Consider the following 20,993-nt stretch of genomic DNA (forward strand, 5'->3'; position numbering starts at 1 on the left):
TTTTGTGTTTGGCTGTTTTGCTTCACACTACAGTTTTATCTTCGTAACAAAATATTACCCCCACGAAGCAGCTTCCAGAGGAGCATTGCATTAACAGGGTGTACGACAGACACTGCTCTAGGACTCCAAGCCACAGTGCATCTGAATGTGACAGCAAGGGCTTCACAAAAGCATTAGGTGTGAAAGGAGACAAACCCAAAGCAATTTTTATCTCTTGCTCCCCACAGCCTCTGAAGTACCTTCTCGTGATGCTAATCTGAGTGCCCTAAATCTTAGTAACTAGTACAGAAGGTGCCTCGTAAAATGCTTTTGCTGTTCATGAAGTAGCGCTGAAGAATTTTTTTTTACTCTAGGATAACAGGGGCTCTCCGGGAGCCGCCCGGCGCTGTGAGGGGAGCTGTGAGGGGCGCCGCTCCGGGACACGCTCGGTGCTGTGAGGGGCGCTGTGAGGGGCAATCCGGGGGATGCCCGATGCTGTGAGGGGCGCTGCTCCGGGACACGCTCGGTGCTGTGAGGGGCGCTGCTCCGGGACACGCTCGGTGCTGTGAGGGGCGCTGCCCGGCGCTGTGAAGGCTCCGTGGGCTCGGCTCGGGTCCGTACCCCGGCGGAGCTCCCGGACATGGAGGGCTGCGGGCGTAGGGAGGCGGAGGTGCAGCGAGCGCACAGCTGGGAGAGGGATCCTGGCAAAAGGCACTTCCCTCCTGCCTTCGGCTGTTGGGGCTGAAAGTCAGTTTACGATAATATTAATTTAATTGTGGGGCCTATATAAGGCAGAGTTTGCCAGTTTGTAAAAGCTCAGGCTTTCTTCGCAACCATGGTGAACAGTTCCCAGTGTCCACAGACAGTCTGTTGTGTCACACATGGTACTTTTTATTAAATTCATTTTCCAAACTTGAGTACAATGTCCATTAGAATGGATGAATACTTTCCTGAGACTTACAGCCAGCGTGGGTCTCTTGTGTGTCATTAAACCAGTGAAACCAGTGTGTTTGCAGCATGCGTGCCAGGTTTTCTTCCATTTTTTAAAGATTATCTAGGACAGCAATATGCTGGAAATTTCTCTCCAGGAGGTTCTTATTCTGCATGTTTTGGGGATAAGGTTTTTCTTAGAAAAAGTTCACCTAGTGTGAGGTAGGAAAAATATTTACAAGATGTTGAGTCTTGAGCTCCATCCTGCATTTGCCAATCATTACATGAGGGATGTCACATGTGCCATGTGCACAGGACACTTCAATTATGTGATATTTTATCTTAAAGGTTTGACTTCAGTGTGCATTTAGGACCTAGCTGCTATTCAGGAATTTAATCTTAATTTAGATATTTTAATAAAAACTGCCCCAAATTTGTGCTCTGCTGAAAACAGCTGTTTGAAATATTTTTATTTTAAAAAAGCCCTAGATTTTTGATCATTGATTTCTTTGTTATTGGGCCTATGAAATTGTCAAGATTCAAGCAAGCTTAGATTTATAAATTCTTGAGCATGCTCATAGTCCTACCATAAGATATTTTTCTTCTTTTTTTATTAGTATAGTTTCTTCCCTAAGAAATGGGAGGCTACAAAGCTAAAACTTGAGACTAAAATGCAAATTAGATTATTTTAGAAAACCTAAGTTATACTCTGCACTTGAACTAGTGTCATGATAAAGCAGAAATTCTCTCTAATTTCAGTTTTGATGTTCCTACAGACTTGGATGAAAATTTTATGCTTTAAAGGTTTTTTTCAATAGCTATGTGAAATACGTTGAAAAATCTTATTGTATAAAGAGTTAAAAGTTAGACTGGTGTGAAAACTGGGCAATAATAGTGATTCAAGAAATGAATTGTCACAATATAGCAATTTTCTGGTAACTTCATCATGTTTTTATGTTCCTGCCCAGCTATTAACTTTCCTGCTTCTGTCCATGTTGCTGATAGTAGACCAAGAGCTAAATGACTGCTTACATGGAGTACATACCATACCCAGATGAGCTGTACTCTAAAATGAAAAATGAGATTGAGTACCAGACTGGTAGCTTAGCAGAGTAAAAATGGCAAACTCAGCAAGTAATTTTCCACAAAGAAATTTCTGATTATTCACACATCATTTCACCCATTTAAGGTTTGGGACTTTGGTGAGATGAGCTGCTTCCCATGAATTTGCTTGCTCCCAGTGGAAACACCTTCCATTTAGTCCCAAAGTTCTGACTTTCATCCTATGTGTGCTTTTTGGCTGATAAATCATCAAGAAGTGATTGCTAGGGTGACTTTTACATTTGTTTATTTAGTTTAAACTCACTGCATGGGATTGTTCTGAGCTCTGTTATAATGCCATACACCTAATTTCCTTGCAGTTTTGTGGGATTTCTAATACATTAACTTCTCTTTCTCTTATCTTATAAAAAGGCTGAAATGCTGTTGGGGATGGGATCAGTGGTTATGTGTGAGTCTGTCTCTCCCCCTTACTACAACCTCCCCCTCCCCTCTGCAGACTACCCTGCCAGAGCCCCTCCTCTGTCTGGAAGAGGGGAGTTGAAATAGGGAGCTCCTGCTTTGTGAAGGAAATTTTCTTTCAGTGCCTTGCTCAGAGGTGCCTTTGAGAGCAGAACTGATGTGTTTTTGTTAAATTCTGGTCTGAGGAGGTGATTTCGATGGCCACAGGGTTGCTTGCCATCATTTTACTCTGTGCTGTTGTGGCTGGAGCTTCATGGAGTAAGTAGAAGAAATTTTTCCTCTCCTAAGATTTGATCTCTGTCAATGCAGATACTTCTGCTAAGACACGTTCTCACTGACAAAACTTCAGAGAATTACGTTGCAGTTTGTAGATTTGTAGTAATTCTTGTAGCAGCTTTGTCTGGATTTTTAGTGTAGTATAGCAGTTTGCTTCACTGAGCTCTGTGGGTGGTACTGGGCAGGTGGGAGAGCACCCTCCCTGGAGATGATGCATTAAATAGGATCTTCCTTCAGCATTCTGGAGAAAGCAACAGAAACAGAGAGATTGTGTGAGTCTGTATGCTTGATAGAAAAACTCTCATGGATTTGTTTATTTATTTTGAGGACCATGCTTTGATTTCAGTAATTTCACTGAAATTCAGAAGCAGCATGCTGTGGTGCATATAAATTTGTACTGCTTTTCTGTTCTGTTACCTGTCATTGCAGGATCCTCAGAGAAGTTAAGTTATGGATCTTCCTGTTTTGCAGAATGTGCAGGTGAGTAAAACAAGATTGTATTCAGGCTTTTTATATGATAAGGAAAGAGAATTTGAAAACTTCTGCTGGGATGTTGTGTTCTGAGAAGAATGGTACTTATGTCTGAGTGATCAGCATTCATGTAAGTAGCAGAGAAGTTCCACTAGGGTTTACCAGGACCACATGTGCCTGAAGTTTGCATTCTGTGAATGCTGAAAAATTTCTAAGCATTAGAGCTGAGCAAAGGACTAAATCAGTGTGGGACTAAGCCCAACCATTGGCATGAAGAGCAGATCTATTTCTTCTTGCTGTGGTGAAGGTCCTGCTTTGCTGCTCTCTGAAAGGTGTTGAAAGAGCATCATGCTGTAAATGCACTACATTACTTTTCTGCCCTTGGAAATTAACTTCTTGCCTTGAAGGAAATTGTGAGGTTATGTACTGGGGAGAGAGGAAGTCTTTTCACCCTTCCTACAGGAGCTATGGCCAGCAGGCAGGGTGCTTTCAGAAACTCAATTCTTTTGATTGAAAGTCCAAGTGGGAAAGCAACAATCTGAATATCCATCCCTTTGCTTAGCTGATTTCAGTGGTTGAAAGATTAAAAAATAGAAAACAAATAGAGAGAAGGGGAAGTTTAATAGGCTAAAAAAACACCCCATTTTGTTTGTTTGTTTGTTTATTTCTTAGGATACAGTGCATCATACTTCCCCAAAAGAGCTAGATACAGCTACAGGTATTCAGCAGTCACCAACACATTCCCTCAAGGAAATATTTACAAAAGCAGTGGCATCTCTCTGGAAAGCACAGTGATCATTGAAGTATTGGGAAATTGCCAGATGGTTTTGAAAGTAAGTATATCATAATTGTTTGACTGATTGGGATGAGCTGGTGTGGAATCCTATTTTGCTTTGGGGTTATTGCTACATTTCAAAGATTTGTTTTTCTTGTAATTAAAATCCAGTTCAATTCTGGATCTCGTAATTAGAGTTGCAGTATTGCTTTGATGCACCACAACTTGAAATTAAAAGTAGTTCGTGGTTTTTTAACCAGTTTTAAAATGTAAATTAAGCAAATAATTGTTTTCTAAGTGGCACAACAGTTTCACTGTTTTGTTACATGAAGTGCAGAACTGGAGACAAAGCCAGTCATTGTAAGGAACTTGATTTACTTTAAAGCACTTTCATATCTGTAGCAGTAATTTTAAAATAGCAAGCATTTTAAAAAGAACTTGAGAAACTTGTATGATGTGCTGGATTGGTGTAATTCCTAGCCCAGTGTCAAATTCAGTCTTATAACACTCTGTTAATCACCACAGGAGATCTGTCTCAGTGCAAGAGCAGCAGAGCAGTTTCAGATTGCAGAGCTTCTCCTGGGGTGAGCCCTGTGGTAGGCCAGGTGGAGAACTACAGTGCTTTAGAACTACATGGGCAACAAGGAAAATAAACTTCTCAGCTGCCTGGGTTTTCTTTCAGCTTAACAGAGGGGATAATTCTTTGATTTTGCTGGGGGGTTGACATGTGTCTGCTAAATGCACGCATACATGAGGCCAACAAAGGAGAGGATAGTTATCCCTGTCCTAGCACATGGTAAAAATTAACTGACTCGTGGTTTGACAGTGAAAGGAATATAATAGTGCTGTATAGAATGCATTTAATAGTGAGTGAAACTTCCTCATAGAAGAACTTTCTGGAAACTGCCTCAGCTATGCCACCTGAAGATGGGGCTAATCCAGTTCTGTTGCAACACTGAGCCTTTGTTTGTAGTCTGTGATGTTCAGTGTGGGTATTCTGATGTGATAAATCCTCTTGACAATGAAATATATTAGTTATAATATATTTTAGATATCTATATATAGATATATATAGATATATATATATTAGTTATAATCTTTGCTCCTAGGTGCAAGATGTAAACATGAAGAAAACTTTGGCATCCAGAGAGGAGTCTCTGAAGGAAATGGACAGTCTAAGGTAGAAAAGCTTCTAATCTGGTCTGTTTTTTGGACGTTTTTGAAACTTTATAGCTTGGCAGCAGTTTGACTGAACTCTACATCATACTCTGTTTAGTTTTAGTGTTTCTTTTTTTGTTTTGTTTTGTTTTGTTTCAGTTTTTTTTGCTAAATGAGGATAGTAGACAGTAGACAGTTCAAATTATTCTGAGTACAAATCCCCCAGGCCTCTAGCAGTATGTGTGGATCACAGCTCTCATAGCTGCTGATGTTACTTTTACAGACTCTTGAGTTTTGCAGTACATTTCAGAAGTTCTTGGTTTAGAAGATTCTCATAAGGCAAAACCTGGTGTATTTTTCTTCCAGGGTGTTTATATTTTATTTATTTGTCCAATGAGACTTTCTTCCTTTTCTGTCTTTGGGTTTAGTAGCTCATTCATAACATATGTCAATGTGTTTCTCACTGACTTGCCAAGTGTAGATGGCTATACAAAAAGATCCCCTCAAACTGTGGAATTTTCCCAGAGAGTTGATGCTTCTTGTGCCATCAAAAAAAGAGCAATTCTCTTGTCTGATTAAGCTCAGCCTTGTAATCTTCCTCTTTGTCCTGCCACTTGGATTCTCAGCCTTTAAACAACACTGAGAACTGGGGTAATTGACTCAATTCAAAGAGTCAAAAAGAGCAAGTTTGGAGTAAATGCATTCCTTTTTATATTCATCATGAAGAACTTTGTGTTCTCTCTATGGGCAGTGGTATCAGAGTTCAAATGAGTGTACAGGCACATCTGTGAAGTTATTTGCAAGATTTTCGTAGCAGTAAGGGGAGTTCTGTATTGTTCTTTTCAGAGAAGCCAAAAAAGAGAGATAGCAAAGAAAGCATTCAGTGAAGCTTGGCTATTCAAAATAATTATTCAGACAAGTGAGCCTTATTAGCATTTGTCTCAGCCTATTGTGAATATACAGTAGACTAGCTTGTCCTCTGAACATGCATGTAATATCCACACATAGTAGCAAAAACAGGCTCAGTTGCCTAGGAGTTCAGAAACCCTTATCCTGTATGTCTAGGCTCTTCTGGAAAGACTTTATCCAGATGTTGGTGTATTAAAGTTTTATCTCTTACTTTGTGACCTGATTGATTAGGGCAATAGTTAGTGCTCCAGTTAATGTGCAGATGAACTGTTTAGCTCCCTCTATGGGAGCTGACTACTGGGCTAATATAGAACTCTTCCTTTGGATGGTTTGGTTTTCCCCATTTAGAGGAAAAATAAGTGGTTAAAGTATGCTACATTAGGAGTGAAAATAAATGTTTAAAAGTGATCCCTTGGAATGGCAGAAAACACTGTACTCTCAATCTGGGTAGCAAAAGCATTAGAAAGTGTACTAACAGCAGAGATTGGGGAATAAGTTTGGGATAGAGCCCAAGCATGCACACCTAGCAGAGCAGAAAGATATGGGTTAATTGGGAAGCAATTGTTCTTGTGTGCACCACAGCTGAAGAGGCATGGTGCAGTTACTTTGCAATTCAGACATGCCTACAAAAGCTGAAGGCACCCGGAATCATAAAATGAAATTTCTCTCTCAATTAAATGAGGATCATTGTTGCCATTAAGTACATTTACTTGTAAATAATTTGCCAGGACTGCTTTTATTAAGTATTACAGATATGTTGAGGATGCTGTGATTACCTGGAGAAGATTTGTTTTCAAGGTTTCACAGGATTTTTTAAGGATTCCTTGGGTTAGGCTGAATTTATGAAGGATAGATTCTTGCTGTAAAGAATGGAGATACAAAGTGAGACAAATCCATTGTGGAAGAACAGCTCTGTTGAGGAAAATCTGGATCTAATGTCATAAATTGACTTTCATTCTTTGAAGCAAGAAATGATGAACTGTTTTATTGCAGGGAAATACTGGAACAGCATCCTCTTCATTTTTCTTTCCGTGATGGGAAAGTACTGAAGCTCTGTCCTGTGAGGAGTGAACAGACCTGGGCACTGAATATCAAGCGAGGCATTCTCAGTGTCCTGCAGACATCACAAGAATTCCCTGCTGGTGCAGTTGTTGAGGAGGTGAGACTGTCAGTAATGCTCTGAGCTGATCTTAGCTCTTGTACACATCAAATCTACTCCACTTGCAAATAAATAAAGGGTTTTGTCACTCGGTTCAGCAAGCAGTGGCAGTCATCTGATTCCTTCTTGTAGTGAATGTTCAAAAATTATCTATAATTCACATGCTTGTTGAGGCTTGGAATACACTAGTTGGTTACCTGAGTTCTAGTGCCAGGACTTTACCTGTTCTATGGAGAAAATACAATACTCATTATTAATGTTTGATGTTTTTTTTGGTTGGTGGTTTTTTGGTTTTTTTTGTTTGTTTGTTTGTTATTTTTTTTGGTTTTGTTTTTTTTTTTTTTTTTACTTTTTCCAGTAAGTTCAGGAGGTTTTGAGATCTAAGTTCTCAGAACTCTTTGCAATTATTTTAATGCTTAAGCTCAATTTCTGCTGCATAACACTGAAACAGTAGTCCAGTATACCCATACCATGTCATCTGAGTGTTTGCATGGGTGCAGCTGACACACCTCAGGGGCTGCAGTTCTCTTGTGAAGAGCTGTCTCTAGACTGACTTCAGCATGATGAGTACTGCCTCTTTCTCAGGCTGCTGCTACATGTCAGTGCTTAAAGAGATGTTCTGTAGTAGGGCTTGGCACATCAATATGTAATAGAAGTTTACCTAGTAATGCTCTTCTGAATTAATGCTTCCTTGCATGCCCACAAAATCTTCAATGAAAAAGCACATCTGTAAATTATCTGATTCAGAATAATACAGTGAAATTAAACAAACCAACATAGTCTTGCTACTATAAACTTGACCAAAGTCTTTAAAATTATTTGCCTTGTCATGGCTTTTGTGGCAAATCCAGTGTTCTGCAAGGGAGAACTTAGATCTCTGTTGTTATTACAGAAAAAGTAATTTTTAAAACCAATTGCAATAACCTACACTATCTCCTTGTATTTTATGTGTGCATGTGTAATTCAACAGTGTATGTTTATTTCTAGGTGGATGTCTTGGGAATATGCCCAACCAAGTATCAGCAAAAGGGCCCCATTCTTGTAAAGACAAGGGATTTAAACCTCTGCTCCCATCGCTCTTCTGGTTTGACTTCTGTGCAGTCTGTTGTTCTTCCTCATGTGTCAGTAAGTTTTGGGGAATGACACTGACTCTTGCTTTTGACTTAATTGAAGAGACTGTTTGCCGAAATTTGAGTTCTTAGCAAAGAAATGGTGAATATTATTCTCCCTATAGTGTCTGTTATTCACAGAATTTGTTTTAATGCAAGTTTGCATTGTAGTTGATGAATGTTGCAATATAAATGCAAGAGGTTGTTAGGCACCTGGATTAAACTCTCATTAAAATACGTTATAGAGGTAAATTGAAAATAGACTGTGGGAGAGATGTGAGTAAAAAAAAGTACATTAGAAAAAGAAAGTTATTATTTGTAAAAAGCTTCGGAAAGATAGAAGCTTTTCTAAATGCCAGACTTGCAGCTTTCCATTGTTGACAGAAAATGCAGTCAATGTTTGTATCTTGTGCTATTTTTATTAGGTGAAATATTTTATTAGGTGAATATTACCTGTTTCTGATACTGTAGTAGCTGTTCATGATTTACCAGCCTTTTGCTTTTTTTTCTACCTTGCTGACCAAAACTATCTGATTAATTTTGAGGCTTTGTGAACTGAATTGACACCATTTGATGCTGACAGTTAATAGCAGTTGTTTTTCAGTGATGAAAAGCCAGGCTAAAATTAGTGCTTTAACTAGGACTGCTTTAGCCTCTGCACTGTTAGAAGTGTAAACAAGAGACTTCCCACTATCCCAGAACTGGAATCCTCTGTGAAATTGGGAGAGGACGGGTTGGGGAGGCTGACACAAGTCATCAAGAATCTTCCTGAAGTATCTGTTCTTCTCAGTCTGAGCAGCAGATCCTGTCCTCCCAGCTGGAATGTGTCCAGAGCATTAGGGACGGGGTCCTGGAGGAAGCCAAATGCAGCGAGTCCGACCGCGCCACGCTGTTCCCTCAGCAGGGCAGCTGGGCAGAGACACAGACACGGTCTGCACTCAAACTCCTGCAAGTGGAAACAGAGACTCTCTTCAGCAAAAGTAACTATGTTTCTGCTAAAGTAAAGTAAATTCATTTCCTATAAAAATACTGTGACTTGGTCTTGCCTGTGAGAATTCTTTGCACCCATGATTTTCACCTTTAGTGTATTAAACTGCTTTAAAGCGGGTGTTTTTACAGGCTGGGCTGAGCTGTCCCTTCTTTGAGGGCTTGGGCCTGCACTAACAAAATTGTGTAGATCTCCAAAACTGGGTAGGTTTCCAAAAGTGATGGTCTGAAATGGCCAGCTCCTCTTTATCTACTTTACATACCTAGTGCCTAGGGAGCTGGGAAGGCTGATGCTCCACATACATGTTCCTAGTTTTTATATAAACATTTATATAACATCAGTTTCTAGTTTTTATATAAATGGAGCCTAAATAATTGCAGATCCTAATGGAAGTGAGAACATGCCATGTCTGAGAACTCTTCTGATTTTCACGCCTTTGCCCTATGTGTTTCTCCTTAGGAAAATTATTTTACTGAAGTGAACAGGTGGCTTGCCTGAGGAATTATTTCGAAGTTGAACTCTAAATGTTGAGGAACATATTTTTTGTCTGTTTCTGAATAGTTGTTTGCTACTTTTTTTTAAGGAGCCCCCACAATTCCAGGACACTTTGTTTATAATAATACCACCACAATATAAGATTCTTCCTCAGGAGAAGGTTCAGAGCAAAGCCATTTATTTTTCTTGGCACCTAGATCTCCTGTTGACTTTTTGGCTGGTTGAAGTGTGGGATTAGTGGTTAGGTGATATTGGAAAAGGTAATGAATGTAAAGTAGCAGGGTCATACTAAGAGATGGATGGATGGAAAATAGGGCCTTTTTCATGTGTATCTTTGTTTTGTTTCTCAAATTCTTTCTTTTGAGTTACACTTGTCTTTATTCTGTTGTGTTCATAAATTCAAGCTAACTGCAGGCATTTATATTCATGTTTTGGCTATACTGAGCCTCGAGAGACTCTTACAGGGAGAAATAAAGGCTCAAAGAGAAACTTTCCCCTTTGTATAGGGTTAATAATAGCAAATAGCCAGCAACCACCAGAGATGTGATTTTTCCTTTATGTTCCTTTTTCCAGGGGACTCTGAGGATCTGTATGTAACCAATATTCTCTATGAAAGGGAGGTAACTAAGAGGAAGGTCACTGGGGCAGAAGTAACTGAACTGGTGTGGAAGCTTTGCTTAGCACACAGTGCAAGTTATGAGGTAAGCTGTACACACAGCCTCTGTTTCCTTGGGAGGCTCTTCATGGGCTGGGAATTTCCTACACAGATAAGAGGTGACCAGGAGAGCAGCAATTTTGAAATACTGAAGCCTTCCATTGTTTTGGACATTTTTAAATGTGCAATTAAAGAAAGAGAAAATATTTTGAAATGTCATTTTCTTGTCTAAACAGTAAATCAATCTGAGGAGTTAAAACATCCTGCATTCTACCCCTCTCCCCCTTAATATTAGGCTAAAGCAATTTTGAACTATAGTCTAAACTAATCTGAAAGAAAATGTCCCAAATTTTTGTTCTGCTGTGAAGAAACAAAAACATAAAAAGTATCTGGTTTGGGTTGTCACTGGCAGTTTTGACACTGTAAATTTGTTTGATATTGTAAAACTATTTATACTACCCCTGTGAGTGCTGTTGTCTCCATGTTTATTGGAGTTCTACTATCCTTATGTTGCCTCATCCCCTCAAAACAGTCTGCACACGCAGCCCTTGGGTCTTGGCTGGTAGGTTCCTTGTGCTTCTGATGAACTCTGCTAACAACCATTGTTTTCTGGGGATGCTGCTTAGGTGCAGAGTGAATCTCTGCTGGTTAGACCATTTTCATTGGTGAATGCCCCTGAGATAGGGTGTTCATGTTGAATAAGCGGTGGCTTAAACATTTTTTATGATGACCATCATTCTAGATGAGAGTCTGTCTGTCTCCTTAGCTCACTTGGGTCTTGTATTTTTTGTTGATATTGGCAGCAGCTGATTCAGTCAAGTAATTATCACTGTGTTTGAAATAAAGATCCCTATCTATGAAATTCAGAGGTTATCAAGAACACCTGTTAGGTTGTAAAGAACACCTGTTATGTACAATACAGAAGGATTGACAGATGATGGTGCTTATTCACCATTCATCTGAGATAACTGAGGGCAAACAGAGGACAGTTCATATCCCATTGTCTTTCAAATTGAGTGGTCCTTGCTAGTAGTGAAGTTTTTACAGAGAAAAATAAGGGGAAAATGTAAATGTGAAAACAGAAGAAAACACTCTAAGTAATTTTTGGTCACGATATTATTAGAAAATAAGAATGGTCTGATGAGAAAAGCACTAAACAGGGCATTGGTGCCTCCATGAATTTGCCACTGATGGGTTAGTCAGCTCATTCCTGATATATTCCCTGTCCTTTGAGGTTCTTGTCGTGTTAGATTATTTGTACTTTGGAGCAAGGTTATTTCCTGTGCAGAAGGGCTGAGATCTCTCCTGTAAATGCACATAGCTTCAAATGATGTTAACAGAAAGCTTCAGACCCAGCATGGAAGGCACTAACCTTGCTTTGTTTAGACTAAGTCCCACATCAAAGAACAGAAACTCTGCCTTTCTTTCCCCTGGGCTGGACACAGATACTAGAGGATGGAGGAGAGGCTTTATGGAGACTGGAGAAAAGTGCAGTTCTGATTGCAGCTCTGCAGGGATTTCCTGGGTGTGTTCAACTTTCTTGTTGTATCACCTGTGATTCATGAGCGCAGGTTCATATTCTGTGTGTGAGACTTCAGGGGAAGGCACAGGGTGGAGCAGGATAAGTCACAGCTGCTGGAGCCAGCACCTTCAGTCAACTGTGAATAATTCCAGCCCCAAACCTTACTCCCAAGCTGTTAAATGGTGATTATAGTCTGACTTGGTACCACAACCTGACAAAAACCTGGGCACAGGGCTGAGAAGAAAGCAGCAAGTAGTCTTTGTGGGTGTTGCAATATTTGAGATTGATTTCTACCTCTGAGTAACAAGCAGGTCTGCCATCTCTTTTAGCTGCATGCTATGGAGACTGGAGCTGTGAAGAGCTAAGAGAACCATATAATAATGGTTGGCACTAACATAGAATAAAAGCAGCCTCTCGGGAAAGGATAATGCTTAATTCCATGTGGTTGTCAGTGTTACAGCAGTATGAAATGGCATTTCAGGCACAGACTAAAGGGTCACATACTGCCTAGAAGATGTTGAAGAAAGAAATTACTGCAGCAGACCTGAGAGACTTTCTCTAAATCCTGTCTTCTATGGAGCACTCTTTCATTCAGCATCTTTGAAAGAATGGTAGATGATTTTTCCCAGTAACAGTGGGATGTCACTTCTGCCTCCAAAGAGGCCTACTGGCTTCATGTGTGGGAAATTTGTTTTTTAAATCACTAAGATTAGCACAAGTGGCTGCTGTCTGTGTCACTGCCTAAAAGAGAGGTGAATTATTCATCATGTGCCTGTCCCAGCAGAGGGTTTGATTGGTTGTCAACCATTTTCACTGTTTCAGGGTGTTCTTTCTGTGTGACAAGACATTTCAAAGAGAATCTTTATCATCCCTCATTTCAACCAATAAAATGTGCTTTGGGCCAAGAAAGAAGTTATGGGAATGCCCACAGTGTTGCTTGGGAGACAGCTGCACTCTTATGCATGTAGAGCTTGTTTGTCCCCTTATTGTTTGACTCTGAATGAGGTGAGATTATACATTTCTTTCAGGACACAAAACCAAGAATAAATGGAAGGGAAAATCTCCAACTCCAGGGAGAACAGTGAAGGGATGAGAAAATGGAGGTGGAGATGGTGTCATTTCCAAGGAAGCAAAGTTGTTGTTTAATTTTTTAATGCTATTATGAGACAAGACTGAATTTCAATGTGAATGTAGATTAGCTAATGGACCATTAAGTGAACAAGCTGCCTACTGACAAAGAATGGAAAAAAGGATGGGGAGAAGGAACCCTTTCTTGAGAGAGGCTGGAGAGAAGCCTGTCACACCACTTCTGCTGGGACTGCATTTCCTGAGGCTGGTTGGGTTTCGGTCTTTGGTCAATAGCTCTGGTGGATGTGGCTGTGTATGCACTGAGAAAGTAAGAGTATGTCAGATTTGCTTTGCCTTGCTCCTGGACCCCAGCCTGACCCAAAAAAGTTTACTTTCAGGGCATGAGCTTTCATTTTTAGTTGTTTTGTTTGTTTGTTTGTTTGTTTTGGTTTTGTGGTTTTGGTTTTGGTTTGGTTTTTTTGTGTGTGTGTTTATTTTTTGTTCGTCTTCTGTTTTGTTTTTTCCTCCCCCTTCATATGGCATTCTAATTGCTTGCTTTTACCTAGTTTCTTTTGAAAAATATGGCAGGTCTGCAGGAAGAAGGAAAAGCAAGTTTCTATGTAGAGTAAAAGCCAGTCTTTCTTATGTTTCTTTCAAAGGTGGGAATGAGAGTCATATTTGAAAGTAGTTTGTTATTATGATACTACAAGTAGAGGAATTTACAATGACAACTCAGTTTCAGTAGAGCCAACCTTAAAAAACTAAAACAGCCCACCCAGTCAGACAGTTCATTCTAAAGCTTTATTATTAGAAAGTAAAGAAGCTGCTTCTCTGCAAAATTTTGCATGGAGTTATTAGATGAGAGCTTGTCTAGTCAGCAGGTGTGAAGCAGAATGAAATCAGTTTGCAGTCGAAAGATGTACCACCTGCAAGTACATCAGTCTGGCTGTTTTATCTTGAGCTGTGCTGCAGCTCCAGATGGGCCAGCTGGGCTCAGCAGCAGCTGCACATGCAGCTCCTTGTGATGAGACCTGAGAAGGTCCCCAGCCCCCCAGTGGATTTGCTTGTGGAAAAATGCACTTAAGGCCCATGCTTTAGAAATGTTCTCAAAAAATTATATAAAATACAGTTCTCTGAATATTTTATAGACCATAAAATGTAATGTTTCACTAGCTCCATAGTGTCCAGGCTTATAATTTCTTTTTGAAATAGACCTTAGTGGTAATGATGGGATGGAACAGAATAGAAGGGATTGCATGTGGATCTATCTGAATTTTCAGTATGGAATTATAAATGCTAATAGAATGAATACAAAGGTGGGACTTCACATAGAGCAAATTTTAATTTGATGAAATTATATATTATTTCTAAGAAGAATATAAATCCCAAAATAATAGAAACATAAACTATATCTGTATTGAATCTGACAAATTACTCCCTCAGCCTATCAAACAAAACAGTTAGAAATTACTCAGACTTCTTACTGAAAGACAGCTTCTTGTTATGGAAAATGGCTTGGCAGTCTTAAATTAAAATCAAATGCTGGCACTGGGTTATTCCATGTTTCCATTGTTTTTGGGAGTAGATCCTAGAAGGAAGGCCAGGAAGTCAAAGTAGGTCTGTCTCCCAACTTTTGGAAAGGTGACTCAGTGGAATTAGGCTTTGTATGATTTTTACATGAAGTAAAATGTTTTCTTTGGAACCAGAAATTTAGTCTGTGTCTAAGACTGTCACATCTGAGGTGAATAAAGCATTGAAGTGAATCTGACATGGACTATGTTTAAAACTTGCACATTATAAAGTTCAGTTGACATGAACATACAAGATGCTGTACTGAACATTCTGCTAACTTTTAAAGTAATGAGACCTATTTTATTTTTTTGAGCTTTGGATCAGGGCTCAGAGGAATACATCCATGTGCTATTTAGCCTTTAAAATGCCAGGTAGAATAACTGCTGTATGATGTAGCTATTCCTCTTGGTGAGAGAGAACAACTCTTCCACCTCTATGTTCCCAGCTAGTCCTATGCTGCCTGCAGAGGTGACAGCAGCTCTGCCTGGGCTTTTCCCCAGTAAGATGGAATAATCTCAAGTGAAACTTCTAAGTGTTACCCAAACCTTAGTTAAATGATCTTTCACATAAACCTGAGATTAATGTACAGTTAGCTTCACCGTTTTTTCATTTGTGTCAAAGCTATGTCAGCAGCTCTGGTCATAAATCAGGATCTTACTATACAAACTCAAAAGATTATGAGTTTCTCTTCAGGATTGTAATCACACCGTTGCATTTTGGTTTATTATTCATTTGTATGCCAGTGGTGTGCATGGTGGTCACTGAGAACTTTTCTGAGGGACTAACTGACATCCAAAGCAAAAGCCTTTTTCTGTATATGTTTTCAGTCTGGAAAGAAAAGCAAATGAGAAAGGAACATAAGGACACAGGGAAGAAAGGAAGGTTCACTCTTAGGTTACATTGTAAACCAATGGCAGTGCCAGCATCACCACTTGTGCTCTGTTCTCTGAAGCTGGTTTCTGTACAGCAGGAATATTACAGTTGTGGTTGTGCACTTTCAGACTGCAGACCTTTTCATGATTCTCGTGTTTGAGCTTCAACATCTCTCTCTTGAGGCCTTAAGAGCACTATGGCAAAGATCATCATTTAAGTGCAGAGACAATTGGTAAGTCTTCTTTAGTGATTGCTTTCAAAATATACAGGAAAGAAATGTTTTGCAAATATTTAAAATATTTAATTTTTTAAAATCTATGCCCAAATGCTGCATTTAGATTTGAAGAATTTTAAAAGAATAATTTGTATTTCAGATCTTGTTTCAGTAATGGGATAATATTTTCTCCTCTCTGGATGAATGTGACATACAAAATAGACTTACCTTTTCTCACAGCCAGACTTCCTGTTTCTGAAGCAATGTGAATGACCTGAGTCATGGCTTGGATGGAAATCAGTTCTGCTGGTTTTAAGCTTATGCTGCCATTTGTTATGAAAAAGCTTACCTGGATCTGTACCTTCAATGTCCTTAGTAGTCATGGGGCAGAGGAGACAGATGTTAGGCTGGAGTATGGATGTAGTGGAGCTGCACCTTTCAGAAGCAGCTGGATCTCAGGGTGGTTTATACCAATTGTAGAACTGTGGCTTTAAAGATCAAGTCCCTACTTCTCTGCAGTCAGGAATAGTTCTGATCCAATGGTTTGAGACTATCAGAAATACTAATCCAGTATTATTAAAATCATTAAAATTTTCTCCCTTCACAAAATTGAAAATAATGAAACAATTCTTTTACTTGGTTTTAGTACAAAATGTCATCAGCCTGTTTGAAATTAATCTAGTGTCAGGGTTTATGTTTGCAACAATATCTTTACTTGATGCAAAAGGGATTTTTGGGGGGTTAGGTTTATTCTCATCCTTTGACAAATAGTCATGCTAATATTCTTCAGTGTTAGACAGTAATTAAACTACTCTGCCTCTTTTATATTACCTTTAGACTAGTTTTACTCAGGACATGGTTATTAAATTTAGGAGTGAAAAAGAATCCTATGCAGACTGCTCTCTGATGCTTTACCTCATGTAGTTCAATTGCTTTCTAGTTAATGCAAAAGTGTCCTTCCATCAGTATAGGAAGCAGGTACAGAATATTTACAGAGAGACTTTCAAGAGCTGAAATGCATATTGTCTATCAAGCTGCTTTCCCCTTAGATAAGATCTGAAAAAGCACAGGAAGTAAAACCTAGTTGATCATATTTTGCTACTGGTGTTACAGGTGAAATGAATGGAAAAAACACCTTAATAAAAAAATCAGTCTTTAGTAGTCAAACCTGGGATAAGATGTGGCTTAATTCTCAGAGAAAGCAACTGAGTATTTTCTTGGAAGTTTGCTTAGATACTATTCTTGAAACACAAATGCACTTCCACCATATTCTGGCTGAAATGTATTTCTATAAAGTTACTAAACCAAAAGATAATGATTTCTGTGATATCTGACTTTTGCTAAGCCAATGAACTTTTATTTACTTTGAAAGAAGCCCAGTTTCAATGTGCTTGTTATGTGATTCTTGAGTATTTTGGTAATTTTTTTCTTGTGTTACAGGCAACCATTAATAGATGCTCTCCCATCCTGTGCCACAGAGGCATGTGTTGTGCTAATGAAAGACCTCATAACTTCTGGAGAAGTTGAGGAAGACAAAGTAGAATATTTCTTCTGGTCATTTGCATTCATTCCTAATCCCACCTCAGGCATGATTGAATCTCTTGCTGTGAGTGGATATTGTTTTTACTTTTTTAATTCGTAATGAATCTAGGTGGCTCATAATTTCTCTGTTTTATAGTAGCAGTCTTTTTCACAGATTTATACAAAACTCTGTGCAAGCTATTTTGTTAAAATTGGATTTTAGTATGTAAATATTTTGATACATTTATAATATGTGGTATGTTGTTGTTTACAGCCTTTGCTGAAGTCACCTAGAGCAAGCCAGAGCTGCTTCTTGGGAGTAACTACTCTCGTACATAGGTTTTGTTCAGCTCATAGCTCCTGTGATGTTGTACCTGCTGTGCAGATTGTGATGAGGACTCTTGGGGAATTTTTGGGAGGAAACTGTACTGTGCAAGATTCAGAGCATCTCAGCAAGGTATTGGTTATAGAGGCACATGATGTAGTGCTTTGCTTTCCTGTTCCCTTTATAATCTAGAACCTATCAGTATGGGTGTTCTTGTGTGTGGAAAAAAGGAGAAGCCTTGGGTTTCCTGATGAAACAAACTTCATACCATTAAGCAGTATGAAGGACATCTATCTGTTAATAAATTATTATTTTAATTTTGTCATTGTGTCCAGAACTCTATGTTGAAACACTAAGATCTCAAAATATCCTGATCAAAAGGGACAAAATATCAAAGTACTTGAAAAAGTTTTCCAGTACATAAAATTTGTGACTTTTGCTTTTTTGTTGCAATTCAGGCTTTTAAAAATGTTTTCATATTCCCCCAGGTCTAAGGCCGATTCTACTTACAGATGCCACATGGTGTTAGAATAGAACAGTGGTCCATCTGTATCTTGTCCTCACAGTAAAGCCAGGGTGTAGGTGGTACAATAGGGGCTGCAGTAAACTCCCCAAATCACCAGTCATCATTTCAAATAGAGTTTTGCACAGAAAATGTTAGTGCCATGAAATTCAATGTACAGCCTCCAGCACTTGGAGAGCTTCCAACATGTTGTGGCTTGCTTTGCATTTGCAGATGCGGCTGGTGCTGAAAGCCGTCGGGAACGCGGGCCTGGCGGCGGCCCCGCTGGCTGCCGCCCTGCGCGCCTGCGCTGCCCTGCGGAGCCATCCCCTGGAGCTGCGCCTCGCCGCCCTGCAGGCCTTCCGCCGCCTGCCCTGCCCGGCCGGGGTGAGCCGCTCGCTGCCTCGGGACTGCTGGCTTCCTGACGCTGCCTCAGCTTCGCAAAACACACCAACAGATAGCGAACAAGTGTAGACGTGTTCCAGCAGAGCCCCTCTGCTGTTGGAGGAGAGGGTAGATCCACCCAGACGAACAAAGCTGTAATGAGTTTTGCTGCAGTCGGGTTAACACATTCAGCAACTGAGGCAGTGTTTGGAACTTCTTAATTGGGCACTTCAGTTGGGTGCCTTGTGTCTGTAGGGTTTATGGCTGCAAACCCACAGGACTAGATTTTTCCCATAGTCTATTTCATTGTTTCGCTCTCTGAAACATAAAGTATTAATGTCAGAAGCTTGTGATTTGCAATGCGCTGCCATAATTAGAACATCTTGTTAAGTGGTTTAATGGAAGAAAGTTCAAAACTTGTTTATCTCTAATACCTTGATACTTAGAAGAACGGCAAAGCCAAGAGTGCTGGCCTGGCCTGGCAGTCCTGCTCCAGAAGGACAAGAAGCTCCACGTGGACTTGCACTAGGAGAAGCACCTTTCTATGGCTTTTTAAAATTTAATTTCAGCATGAATTGGTGCGATTCACTTGTTCTGCAGTTATGAAGCTTGGTGTTACTCATTAGACATGTTCAAAGTATGAAGTCTGCATATTGTCATACACTCCATTGCTGTCTAGTAAATGATCTGCTAAACTGGGTGAACTGGGGCTGTTAAATGCTAATAAAAATATTAGTAGTATCAGTTACCACTTTCTTAATTCCTGGTAGTTCACAAAAAAGTTATCCTGGTTGATACTGGGGAAATTTTGAACAGAATAAATTTGTTGCTGTCCTGCTCTTTGATTGAGATGAAAAGTAATTATCTTAATAGCTTGTGAACAAAACCATGGCAATTGTTGTCTGTGTATTGGCTATGGCACATGAGATATACAATAGACAGGTCTCCCCCGTGGTGGAATAAAACCATCCTTAACAGTTGTGCTGGCAAGGGAGGCTTGGTGTTGTAGAGTCCTGTGTAGATTTGTCTGTATGGGATTCAATAATGATAAGTTTGTCCAGGAAATTTGTGGATAAGGTAGTATAGACAGTACGCGTATACCTTTGTATCTATGTTACACAAAGTGACTTTGTCAGGAATAAGGCAATAGCTGTAAGTATAGCAATAGCTCTTTGAGAGTAGAAAACACACCAGGACCTGAAAGTGCACGAGGTGTTCCAGGGAAGTGAATCACATTTGTCTTTATCTTTTTATATCTTAGAATGCTATATTACTTCAGTTGTATCAAGCAACCAACGAAGATGTGGAAATAAGAATTTCTGCCTATTACCTAGCAATGAAATGTCCACATGAAGAGTTATTTAAACAAGTGCAAAAGACTTTGCTGAAAGAAACATCCAGTCAAGGTTAGCCAAGCACCTACTGAAGCCTTACGTTACTAATTGACACTTCAATGTGACATTCACTTTGCAGGTGTAAGGGTACCAATCTATGTAAATTTTTGTTTAATCTCAATGCTTTGTAGATTGTTTCCAAATGATTTTTTTGTATGATTGTGACATTTTATATTGAAATTGTGATACTGTTAGTTTGGCAGTAGCCAGTAAGGACTGACTTTTCATAGAATTAGTTCTTTCTACTGGCAGCATTTCGTTCACTGGAGGTTCCTGAGAAGGATATATGGAAGGGCTTTGATGCTCATTGCATTAGAAATATATATGGACTGCAAATTGCATTTTGTTGAGAAGGAAGCAAGTGGCAGAAAAAATCTTGCAATATTCTAAAACGGTTTCACTATGTTCAGTGAAGGATACCTCTAGACTAACTCCTTGCATTTATATCTTTCAAGAGGAAGCAAACATGAGAAGGGTATCTGTAAGATTATTTGCAGGCAGATGAAAGTACTGTCTGCACTGTGTCTGGATCCTGGCCCACTCTGCCTTGGAGCTTGTATCAATTTTCCCAAGATGTTATGTCCAGACCAGTGTATCCTGCAGTGATTATGAGTTTCAGGCTCAGCATTGTGCTCACTTGATGATGTGGCTTGTGGTTTGAAGGGCATTCATTTCTCTCTGTTCAGAATTCAGAGAGAAATTGTATCCCCTTTCAAAATCCACTTCAAGGTGTACCCTCAGTGACTCCTCCCAGTGACTCCATGCAGGAAATTTAATTTGTCCAATTTATGAAGGAGCTCTACAAGTCCATCCAAAATGTTGTATGTTTCAAACAATTTAATGCAGTGCTCTTGAATATTCTTAATTTCTTTCCTTTGTCTTTTGTTAACATGACAGATAAATAATTAGTATAATAAACTTTTGAATAACAAGTGCTTTTGAAGGTATAGGGCACATGTTAGTTTTTAGTTCCACATTCAGAAAACAAAATTTGAAAAAAAGAAGTTGTGTTGTGAAAATGCTGATTTATCAGTATTCAGTGTCTGTGCATTGAACTAGAACTGGAGCCTAATATCTTTTATTTTCAGGAGACAAAAAAGCCTCTATTTAGGAACCAGACTCCAGAACCTGTCCCCCACCACACAGCACATACATGGCCAAACTGGTACTCCACAATGTCATGCAGAAATACT

The 20,993-nt window shown here is 39.5% G+C and overlaps 1 protein-coding gene across 3 annotated transcripts in view; it reads left to right on the forward strand.

Moving 5' to 3' along the window:
* Positions 1–2,345: 2,345 nt before the first annotated feature.
* Positions 2,346–20,993, forward strand: part of LOC306809324 (uncharacterized protein) — a 303,319-nt gene continuing 284,671 nt past the window's right edge. For all 3 annotated transcript variants that reach the window (XM_079320711.1, XM_079320710.1, XM_079320712.1), the window contains exons 1-13: positions 2,346–2,688; positions 3,136–3,186; positions 3,850–4,010; positions 5,062–5,132; positions 7,013–7,178; positions 8,166–8,303; positions 9,078–9,267; positions 10,344–10,471; positions 15,589–15,692; positions 17,115–17,280; positions 17,470–17,652; positions 18,257–18,409; positions 19,668–19,812. In XM_079320711.1, the coding sequence (XP_079176837.1) occupies positions 2,628–2,688; positions 3,136–3,186; positions 3,850–4,010; positions 5,062–5,132; positions 7,013–7,178; positions 8,166–8,303; positions 9,078–9,267; positions 10,344–10,471; positions 15,589–15,692; positions 17,115–17,280; positions 17,470–17,652; positions 18,257–18,409; positions 19,668–19,812 (1,717 nt within the window). In that variant the 5' untranslated portion in view covers positions 2,346–2,627. The remainder of the gene's footprint in view (positions 2,689–3,135; positions 3,187–3,849; positions 4,011–5,061; positions 5,133–7,012; positions 7,179–8,165; positions 8,304–9,077; positions 9,268–10,343; positions 10,472–15,588; positions 15,693–17,114; positions 17,281–17,469; positions 17,653–18,256; positions 18,410–19,667; positions 19,813–20,993) is intronic.

This window comes from Erithacus rubecula (genome assembly GCF_903797595.1).
Source record: "Erithacus rubecula genome assembly, chromosome: 17".
NCBI lineage: Eukaryota > Metazoa > Chordata > Aves > Passeriformes > Muscicapidae > Erithacus > Erithacus rubecula.